Genomic DNA, 12979 nt, shown 5'->3' with positions numbered 1-12979 from the left:
ATTATTATTATTATTATTATTATTATTATTATTATTATTATGTTATCTTGTGTTATATTAAGTTAAGTTATATATATATAAAACCCATATAAACCTTATGATGAGCTGCAGGTCCTTCCATCATGTAAAGTTTTATAGATGTAGTTTTAATCTGCTTCCACCTGGGGGCGCACAACCATCGACTGATGCTGAAGGCCGTTTAAAGGTGATTTTATCATTTTAAAAGTGATTTTATCCGTTTAAAGAAGACATTTTAATCCGGTATGAAACACAAACTGTTCTCACTATTAGTTTGGATTCTACTAATCAGTGCAAACGAGCTTTTTCCTCAACACAATCCCAGCTTCCTATTGGTGTTATTATTAGTATTGGAAACTGCACACATCGTGGTTAGCATGCTACATGCTACATGCTAGCAATAATTAGGCATTTTTCTGTTATTAAAACCAATGTTATGGAGTCCAGATATTTTCCCTAAAAATGACCAGATTCATGACAAGTTTATTGTTTATCATCATATAACAGTGCTGGAATAGATGCTAACTGCTAGCGGCTAATGTTGCTAATGCTAAAGGTTGGCAGTTTGTGTAGTTTTGAGTGCATTCAATCTGAAGTTTCGATGTAGTGTTACCAATCAGAGCAGTAACATAGAAGCAACAAAGAGTTTGTGTTTTATTGTATTTAATTTACACACTGTATATACATATATATATTTAATAATTTAGTGTATTTTTTTACATTTTTTAATCAAAGTTATTTATTTAATTTAGTTTAATTAAATTGATTGTTTGCTTTAGCTAGCAGTTCAGTTTGTTCATTAATATAATTCCTTTGTAAAAAGACAAAGAGCTTTAGGTGTAAAATTAAGGTTAAATGACACAATGTGATTTAAATTAGTTAAAGAAGTGACGTTAAAGCTAATGTTAGCTGCTAATAGAAGATAAATTACATAGATACATTTATCAATGCTAACTATTGTTGATGGTTAATCAGGTCGTTTCATTCTGATTATTGACGTCTCCATTTGTTGATTCTGGATTATTAACAATTAGGATTTAGATTATTTCTGATTATTCTTCCATTTAACATCAGTTAGCTGCTCAATTATTTGATATCTTTTAAGTTACAGCATCTTTGTTACTGTATAGAGTTATTGAAATATCCAATTTATTATTATTATTTAGTTGTTTGAAACTACACACACTACTGACACTTTTAACTTTGATTTAATTTTGATGTGAAAGAGCGTGATCTCATTTCCTGTTCAACATTAACTCATTATTACTGAGAAATTTGATCTGTTGAACCAATTATCTCGTCCTTCAGCGCGGAAACGAACCTTATTAGAGCCCTGAAAGCTTTTCACACAACCAGTAAACACATAAACCAAACAGAAACATCAGTGAAGAGCTTTGCATCCTGTGTGTGTGTGTGTGCTGAGTGTGTGTGTGTGTGTGTGTGTGTGTGTGTGTGTGTGTGTGTGCTGAGTGAATGGCGTAAGCTTTTTAACTCCAATTAACATAAAATAAGAAATAAACATCGACAAAAACAGAGGTTGACAATTCACAACTGTTTATACAATGTGGGTAAAGTGCCTTGCCCAAGGACACAACAACAATGACTAGAATAGAGCAGGATTCAAACCCCCAACCCTTCAGCTATAGGACCACCCACTCTACCACTGAACCACAGTTTTAATATCATTACACAATATATCCTGTCCTTATATAGCATGGTGACCATATGGAGCGGTACACCCACAGGCTGTGTGTGTGTGTGTGTGTGTGTGTGTGTGTACTCAGAGAATGTGTTGAATCTTGTTTAGTAGATTGTTTTTTGTTCTAGATCAGATGTAGACGCGTGACAGAGGAGCGAGCTGCTGCAGGTCAGACTCCTTTCAAAATAAAGCTCAAGTCTGGGTGAATCACGCACACACACTGTTTCACCTGAAAACGTAAAATTTAAATATCCCATAACATCACAAAGTTGTGCAACAGTGTTTTTTTTGTTGACTCATCTGTTGTGTGTGTGTGTACATGTTTGTGTGTGTGTGTATGTGTGTGTGTGTGTCGTGTCACCAAGTGTGTGAGTTAGTGTAGAAACCCCCGATGACACAAAGTGTCTCACACACACACACACACATTCCATTTTCTCTTTCACTTTAGTTTTTAGGTCAAAGGTTCATCGTCTCAGACACAGTTTATAACATCATTGACACACTAACACACACACTAACACACACACATACACACACTAACACACACACATACACACACTAACACACTAACACACACACACTAACACACACACATACACACACACACACACACTAACACACTAACACACACACATACACACACACATACACACACTAACACACACACATACACACACTAACACACACACTAACACATACACACACACATACACACACTAACACACACACATACACACACTAACACACACACATACACACACACATACACACACTAACATACACACACTAACACACACACACTAACACACATACATACACACTAACACACACACATACACACACTAACACACACACTAACACACACACATACACACACACACACACTAACACACACACTAACACACACACATACATACACTAACACACACACTAACACACACACACTAACACACATACACACACTAACACACACACATACACACACATACACACACTAACACACACACATACACACACTAACACACACACTAACACACATACATACACACTAACACACACAACATCATTGACACACTAACACACACACTAACACACACACATACACACACTAACACACACACATACACACACTAACACACACACATACACACACTAATACACACACTAACACACACACATACACACACTAACACACACACATACACACACTAACACACATACACACACTAACACACACACATACACACACTAACACACACACACTAACACACACACTAACACACACACATACACACACTAACACACACACTAACACACACACATACACACACACATACACACACTAACACACACACATACACACACTAACACACTAACACACACACATACACACACTAACACACACACACTAACACACATACATACACACTAACACACACACATACACACACTAACACACACACACTAACACACACACATACACACACTAACACACACACACTAACACACACACTAACACACTAACACACACACATACACACACTAACACACACACATACACACACACATACACACACTAACATACACACACTAACACACACACACTAACACACATACATACACACTAACACACACACATACACACACTAACACACACACTAACACACACACATACACACACACACACACTAACACACACACTAACACACACACATACATACACTAACACACACACTAACACACACACACTAACACACATACACACACTAACACACACACATACACACACATACACACACTAACACACACACATACACACACTAACACACACACTAACACACATACATACACACTAACACACACAACATCATTGACACACTAACACACACACTAACACACACACATACACACACTAACACACACACATACACACACTAACACACACACATACACACACTAATACACACACTAACACACACACATACACACACTAACACACACACATACACACACTAACACACATACACACACTAACACACACACATACACACACTAACACACACACACTAACACACACACTAACACACACACATACACACACTAACACACACACTAACACACACACTAACACACACACATACACACACACATACACACACTAACACACACACATACACACACTAACACACTAACACACACACATACACACACTAACACACACACACTAACACACATACATACACACTAACACACACACATACACACACTAACACACACACACTAACACACACACATACACACACTAACACACACACACTAACACACACACTAACACACTAACACACACACTAACACACACACTAACACACACACATACACACACACATACACACACTAACACACACACATACACACACTAACACACTAACACACACACATACACACACTAACACACACACACTAACACACATACATACACACTAACACACACACATACACACACTAACACACACACACTAACACACATACATACACACTAACACACACACATACACACACTAACACACACACACTAACACACATACATACACACTAACACACACATCATTGACACACTAACACACACACATACACATACACACACTAACACACACACATACACACACACTAACACACACACATACACACACATACACACACTAATACACACACTAACACACACACATACACACACTAACACACACACATACACACACTAACACACACACTAACACACACACATACACACACACATACACACACTAACACACACACATACACACACTAACACACACACATACATACACTAACACACACACATACATACACTAACACACACACTAACACACATACATACACACTAACACACACAACATCATTGACACACTAACACACACACTAACACACACACATACACACACTAACACACACACATACATACACTAACACACATACATACACACTAACACACATACATACACACTAACACACACATACATACACACTAACACACACAACATCATTGACACACTAACACACACACATACACACACTAACACACACACATACACACTAACACACACACATACACACGCTAACACACACACATACACACACTAACACACTAACACACACACATACACACACTAACACACACACACTAACACACATACATACACACTAACACACACATACATACACACTAACACACACATACACACACTAACACACACACACTAACACACACACATACATACACTAACACACACACTAACACACATACATACACACTAACACACACATACATACACACTAACACACACAACAACATTGACACACTAACACACACACATACACACACACATACACACACTAACACACACACATACACACACACTAACACACACACATACACAGACATACACACACTAACACACACACATACACACACTAACACACACACATACATACACTAACACACACACATACACACACTAACACACACACATACACACACACATACACACACACTAACACACACACATACACACACACTAACACACACACATACACACACTAATACACACACTAACACACACACATACACACACTAACACACACACATACACACACTAATGCACACACTAACACACACACATACACACACTAACACACACATACACACACTAACACACACACATACACACACTAACACACACACTAACACACACACATACACACACACATACACACACACATACACACACTAACACACACACATACATACACTAACACACACACATACATACACTAACACACACACTAACACACATACATACACACTAACACACACATACATACACACTAACACACACAATATCATTGACACACATACATACACACATACACACACTAACACACACACATACACACACACTAACACACACTCATATAGACACTACCACACACACACATTACCACACACACACACACACTAACACACACCTTAACTGTTTCACAACAAATACACACACATACTGTACATGCTGTTATAGACACTACCACACACACACACTACCACACACACACACACTAACACACACCTTCACTGTTTCACAACAAATGCACACACACACACGCTGTTTGTGATGATAAATCAGTCTGATAATGCTGTGTGTGTGTGTGTGCATGTATATACTGTACGTGTGTGGTGTGTGCGTGTATTTGTTGTGAAACAGTGAAGGTGTGTGTGTGTAATGACGAGGTGAATCCTTTGTGTGTTTGTAACACATTTATTGTTTCTTAAACACAAACCTGTAAACACACAAACATCTACACATTTTTACACACACGTCTCACTGAGCTGCTGCGTTTGTCCTCAGAGGACGGCGTTCCTGGGGGGTTGCGATGGCGCTCCTGAGGAGCTGTCCAGAGGCTCCGCCCCCCCGCGGGACAGGAAGGGGAAGTAGTTTTTGACGTAGAGGGCCTTGAACTTGGTGCTGCAGAAGCAGTAGACCAGCGGGTCCAGGAGGCAGTCCATGTAGGACAGAACCATGAGGCCGTCAAACGCCACCGCCGCCTTGTCCTGGGCCACCTCGCTCAGCTCCTGCACACGCACCACCAGCAGCACCACGCGCGCCACCGTGCACGGCAGGAAGCACACGGAGAACACCACCATGACGGAGGTGACCAGGAACACGGCCCTCTTCAGCTTGGTGCGGTCGCCCACCGTCTTCTTCCTCAGACGGTTGATGATGTGCACGGTGCAGTAGACCAGGATCACAAAGGGGATCAGGATCTGAGTGAAGAACACCACCTCCCGCATGCTGTCCACCACGCCCTGGGGTCAGAGGTCAGAGGTCACACACAGAAGCATCAGGTCATGTTCCTGCTTCACAGATGTTTGATAACCTGGTTTTGTGTACTTGTGTTGTGTATTTAGTGTTGTTTTGTCTTCAGCAGCTGTTTCATATTTTCAAACTTGTTTATTTTTTTCTGTTGTCGTGTCTTTTGTTTGTTGTTTTTTTTGTGTACTTGTGTTGTGTATTTAGTGTTGTTTTGTCTTGCCCTGTGTTCTCACTGACAATCTGTTCACCAGCTTTTCTGTGTGATTTTTTGTGCATCATTAAGTGTATTTTTGTCCCATATATTTTTATCCCATATTTGTGTCTTGTTTTTTTCTCACAAATTGTGTTTTTCTTGTTGTTTTGTGTACTTCTGTTGTGTATTTAGTGTTGTTTGTCGTGGTCCTGTCTGTGCAGCGTCTTTCATATGTTTTCAAAATTGTAGTTTTCTGTTTTGAAGATGTTTCATGTTTGTTTTTTTAGTGTCATTTTGTGTATTTTTTCCGTTGTGATGTCTTCTGTATTTTTGGAACAGATTTGTATCTGTTTGTGTGTTTTTCTTGTTGTTTTGTGTGTACTTTTGTCCTGTATTTAGTGTTGTTTTCTATTCTTCCTGTAATGACGGTGTCTAGGGAGGAGGAAACTTGAAGATGTTTGTTGCACTTTGTGGAATGATGAGAACACTAAGGTGACCGTGGTGTGTGAGTGCTGACGTTGTGGCTTCCGTTAGATGTGATGATAGCAGAGTTGTGTGTTTGTGGTTGTTGTTGGATGAACACACACACAGACTGGTGGAGTGTTCCAGAAAATGGGGTATGTTCCTCTCTGAGTCTGTCACCATGGTAACATGATGAACCTGTTAATTGGCAGGTTTTGTCTAAGAAACCCCGGGGTTCTACCTGGCTCCGCCCACCTGAACACCGCTTCTCAAGGAACACCTCAATGTACCTTTACATTTATACCTTTCAATATGATACGACAATTTAAAAAGTCAAAATAAAACCTTAATGTGGTGAGATGATGACCTAAATATTAAAGCAGCTACTAACAATTATTTTCATCATCGATTAATCGGTCAATAATGTAATGGATTTATCAGATTTTTTTTAAAACACAGTTTATCTATAAAGCACATTTAAACCCTGCTTTATCTGATTAAACTGAAATAAAAGTGTCTCTCACACTCATGGTGCACGTACACAAACACTCTGCGTGCACACACACACAAACACACACAATCACTCATGGTGCACACACACAAACACTCATGGTGCACACACACAAACACGCATGGTGCACACACACAAACACGCTGTGTGCGCACACACAAACACTCATGGTGCACACACACAAACACGCTGTGTGCGCACACACAAACACTCATGGTGCACACACACAAACACTCATGGTGCACACACACAAACACTCATGGTGCACACACACAAACACTCATGGTGCACACACACAAACACTCATGGTGCACACACACAAACACTCATGGTGCACACACACAAACACTCATGGTGCACACATACAAACACGGACATAAATCCCGCGATCCAATGAATCGATAATGAAATTTTAATAATCAATTTTATCGATATGTTCTGAATGATGTTTTATATTTCATTTTTAGCTGCTGCCATGTGTGCTTTTCTCCTGTAGTATTGACATTAAATGAACATTTTTGATTATTTATACATGTTTGATAGGAGCTTAAAGGGCCCATGTTAAGCTAAATAATCTTTTAGATGATAAAGGTCTATTATGACTTCATACACATGTACAAGTGTTTTTTCATTGATTCCATCAATCATTAGTTAGAGGGTGATTTACGTGTGTGTGTGTGTGTGTGTGTGTACCTTGATGAGCGTGTTGTCCTACGTGTGTGTGTGTACCTTGATGAGCGTGTTGTCCTACGTGTGTGTGTGTGTGTGTACCTTGATGAGAGTGTTGTCCTACGTGTGTGGGTGTGTGTGTGTGTGTGTGTGTGTGTGTGTGTGCGTGTGTGTGTGTGTGTGTGTGTGTGTGTGTGTGTGTGTACCTTGATGAGCTCATTGTCCTACGTGTGTGTGTGTGTGTGTGTGTACCTTGATGAAAGTGTTGTCCTACATGTGTGTGTGTGTGTACCATGATGAGCGTGTTGTCCTACATGTGTGTGTGTGTGTGTACCTTGATGAGAGTGTTGTCCTACGTGTGTGTGTGTACCTTGATGAGCTCATTGTCCTACGTGTGTGTGTGTGTGTGTGTGTACCTTGATGAGAGTGTTGTCCTACGTGTGTGTGTGTGTGTACCTTGATGAGAGTGTTGTCCTACGTGTGTGTGTACCTTGATGAGCTCATTGTCCTACGTGTGTGTGTGTGTACCTTGATGAGAGTGTTGTCCTACATGTGTGTGTGTGTGTGTGTACCATGATGAGCGTGTTGTCCTACGTGTGTGTGTGTGTGTACCTTGATGAGCGTGTTGTCCTACGTGTGTGTGTGTGTGTACCTTGATGAGCGTGTTGTCCTACGTGTGTGTGTGTGTACCTTGATGAGCGTGTTGTCCTACGTGTGTGTGTGTGTGTACCTTGATGAGAGTGTTGTCCTACGTGTGTGTGTGTGTGTGTACCTTGATAAGAGTGTTGTCCTACGTGTGTGTGTGTGCCTTGATGAGTGTGTTGTCCTACGTGTGTGTGTGTACCTTGATAAGAGTGTTGTCCTACGTGTGTGTGTGTACCTTGATGAGAGTGTTGTCCTACGTGTGTGTGTGTACCTTGATGAGAGTGTTGTCCTACGTGTGTGTGTGTACCTTGATGAGCTCATTGTCCTACGTGTGTGTACCTTGATGAGAGTGTTGTCCTACATGTGTGTGTGTGTACCATATTGAGCATGTTGTCCTACGTGTGCGTGTACCTTGATGAGAGTGTTGTCCTACGTGTGTGTGTGTACCTTGATGAGAGTGTTGTCCTACGTGTGTGTGTGTGTGTGTGTACCTTGATGAGCTCATTGTCCTACGTGTGTGTGTGTGTGTACCTTGATGAGAGTGTTGTCCTACGTGTGTGTGTGTGTACCATGTTGAGCGTGTTGTCCTACGTGTGCGTGTACCTTGATGAGAGTGTTGTCCTACATGTGTGTGTGTGTGTGTGTACCTTGATGAGAGTGTTGTCCTACGTGTGTGTGTGTGTGTGTACCATGTTGAGCGTGTTGTCCTACGTGTGTGTGTACCTTGATGAGTGTTGTCCTACATGTGTGTTTGTGTGTGTGTGTACCTTGATGAGCATGTTGTCCTACGTGTGTGTGTGTACCTTGATGAGAGTGTTGTCCTACATGTGTGTGTGTGCGTGTGTACCATGATGAGCGTGTTGTCCTACGTGTGTGTGTGTGCGTACCTTGATGAGCGTGTTGTCCTACGTGTGTGTGTGTGTACCTTGATGAGCGTGTTGTCCTACATGTGTGTGTGTGTGTGTGTACCATGATGAGCGTGTTGTCCTACGTGTGTGTGTGTGTGTACCTTGATGAGCATGTTGTCCTACGTGTGTGTGTGTACCTTGATGAGAGTGTTGTCCTACATGTGTGTGTGTGTGTGTGTACCATGATGAGCGTGTTGTCCTACGTGTGTGTGTGTGTGTACCTTGATGAGCGTGTTGTCCTACGTGTGTGTGTGTGTGTACCTTGATGAGCGTGTTGTCCTACGTGTGTGTGTGTGTACCTTGATGAGCGTGTTGTCCTACGTGTGTGTGTGTGTGTGTGTGTGTGTGTGTGTGTGTGTACCTTGATGAGCGTGTCATCCTTGGCGTCGCTCTTGTGGCTGTTGCAACAGTCAAAGTTCTTGAGCATGGTGGGGATGGTGAGGGGCAGCAGCAGCAGCCAGATCAGAGCCGAGATGTGCGGCGACTTCTTGAGCGCCCGCAGCAGGTTCTTCCTGCCCGGGTGGACCACGTTGAAGTAGCGGTCGATGGAGGTGACGGTGAGGAAGGCGATGCTGGCGCCACGGTTGAGGAACAGCATGAAGAGCATGGCCTTGCACACCACCTCATTAGCGCTGCGGCGCTCGCCCATGATGAAGTTGTGGGCTTTGATTGGCAGACAGAAGAGCAGCAGGATGTCGGCCAGAACCAGGTTGAACAGGAACACGTTGTTGGTGTTGGACTTCCAGAACTTCAGCTTGAAGATGAAGAGGTGCATCACGGAAGCGTTGAGCGGCAGCGCCACAATGAAGATGATGATCATGACGGCGGCGTAGAAGTTGTAGAGCGACTTGTGTGTGGCGTCGCACTCCTCGATCAGCTGATAGGATGAGGACGCGCTGACGTTAGACAGGGCCATCACTGCTGCCATCATAGAGCCTGGAAGACAACGTTACACAGGAAGTAAGGACAGGAACTTCCTGTTCCCACATAAACAGTATGTACACACACTGGCCCTCATTCATAGCCGTATCCACTTTGATTATCTACATCAGATCAGACCTGATGTAGATCTGATCATAGCGTACGATCACGTCTATTGATAAATACTGAAGCTTTGGTGAATTTGGTCAAACACACGTCGTACACTTAGATCTGAACGTACCAACGGTTGATGAATGAGTTCTGTTTAGTGTATAAATATGTGGGTGAAATGTTCATTTGGGACGTTTAAAATCCTGTATTTTAATGGTTAATGTCTCGTGTTAGCTGTGCTGTGTGAGTAGCATTAGCAGCTAATGTTCTTATTAACACAGGCTTTAATGATGAAGGTGTTTCTGTGGTAATGAAGTGGAGAGGACAACATGTCGTCACACACTGAGCTACAACTCAATGGTTCCTGTTCTAATACATTCACATCAAACGCTTGTTCTGGGGTTTCCATGGATACGGTTGATGGTAACGGAGTGGAAAAGTGCTGAAAAGCATCAATCAAACCTGCGTTACATAAAAACTAGGTGAACTAGTTTTTATTAACACACTTGATATTTCAGTCAGTCACATTTTTACTGGAAACAATGTTTTTTATTATCGGTTCTGAACAAATGTGCATCATAAATAAATACTAGGGATGAAGTGCTTTTGTTCTGATTTTATTTTGTTTCATTTTCTGACTTCTACAGAAATGAAAGTTGAATTCTAGAAGCGTTGAGTCATGTTTTAAAAAGTAACCTGATTGGTTGATGATATTTGTTGGAATGAAGTCCCATTTTCCTTTATTCATCACCTCTGACACTTCCTGATGTTTAAAGTTTTGTTCCTGTGTGAGCTCGTAGCTGACGGGTCAGGAGTGAACAGTAGTTTGGTACCAGGTTTCATGAGTGGGAAACAATTTAAATGTGTGTTTACGGCTCACAGGAGAAAAATAAAGCTTTCATTCATTCACGGCTCAGGGTTTGAGTCCCAGCCTGTAGCCAACGCAGAAGAATCCAACCAGACAGGTTCCACTCACCTTTGGTTTGAATCCCCACGGCTCCTCCCTCCCAGCCCTGTGCTGGTCCTGGTCTTGGTCCTGGTCCTCGGGAAGGTCTGCAGGGTTCTCCGTGCACACGGAGGCAGAGCTGAAATCCTGCTCTGATCAGAGGAAGAGCTTCACACTCCTCAGAGGTCTGGTTGTGGTTCTGATGAAGGTCTGTGATGTTCTCTGAGCATGAAGAAGAACCAGATCTGAAGTCCTGCTTCGTCTATTTAGAGCTTCAGACTGAAAATGATTAAAATCACAACGTTGACTCGTCTCCTCTGGGCTAAAGGGGCGGAGCCTCAGTCTGAAAGGAGGAACATTCCAGATGTCAGAAAGTCCGCGTGTGTGTCAGAGTCGGACCGGATCCAGAACTCAGAGCAGCTCAGGACGGGGACGACATTCCAGAACAAGTGTGGGAACGTCCCAGTGTCTTCTATTCCCGTCTGACAGTGTGTGATGGATGTCAGGTTCTAGGTCCTCACGAGGTCCGTGTGTGTGTGCGTGTGTGTGTGAGTGTGTGTGAGTGAGTGTGTGTGTGAGTGTGAGTGAGTGTGTGTGAGTGTGTGTGTGAGTGTGAGTGAGTGTGTGTGAGTGTGTGCGTGAGTGTGAGTGAGTGTGTGTGAGTGTGTGTGTGCGCATGCTCGCTATGAGGAATGTTTCATCCTAAAGGGAAGGATTCTTCTTTCCACAAGCCCAGACAGATCCTCAGAGGACGTGACCTCCTTCAGGTCCTCAGATAGGCCCCGCCCCCTCCTCTAAGGCAACCTTTGACCTGCTTGCTCACAGCTCTGTTTGCTTTGGGCGACTTTAGGATTAATCTGCACACGGATACACTCAGAGTGTGACTTCAAACCGTTTTTAGCAGAAATCAGGATCACACAGTGGACTCATTTAGATCAGTGGTTCTCAACCTTTTCAAAATAAAGGTCCCAGACAGCGGGGACCCTCCAAAATAAAGGTCCCAGAGAGCA

General features: G+C 42.3%; 1 protein-coding gene across 1 annotated transcript in view; it reads right to left on the bottom strand.

Moving 5' to 3' along the window:
• gpr31 (G protein-coupled receptor 31) overlaps positions 1–12731 on the bottom strand; it is a 17519-nt gene extending 4788 nt beyond the window's left edge. The window contains exons 1-3 of the mRNA XM_028440728.1: positions 12000–12731; positions 10353–10927; positions 6144–6596 (exon numbers count right to left, since the gene is read on the bottom strand). Of these exons, the coding sequence (XP_028296529.1) occupies positions 6144–6596; positions 10353–10922 (1023 nt within the window). The 5' untranslated portion in view covers positions 10923–10927; positions 12000–12731. The remainder of the gene's footprint in view (positions 1–6143; positions 6597–10352; positions 10928–11999) is intronic.
• Positions 12732–12979: the final 248 nt, after the last annotated feature.

Source organism: Gouania willdenowi, assembly GCF_900634775.1.
Source record: "Gouania willdenowi chromosome 24 unlocalized genomic scaffold, fGouWil2.1 scaffold_320_arrow_ctg1, whole genome shotgun sequence".
Lineage (NCBI taxonomy): Eukaryota > Metazoa > Chordata > Actinopteri > Blenniiformes > Gobiesocidae > Gouania > Gouania willdenowi.
The sequence above is the reverse complement of the archived record's forward strand: the minus strand, read 5'-3'. Positions and strand labels throughout refer to the sequence as shown.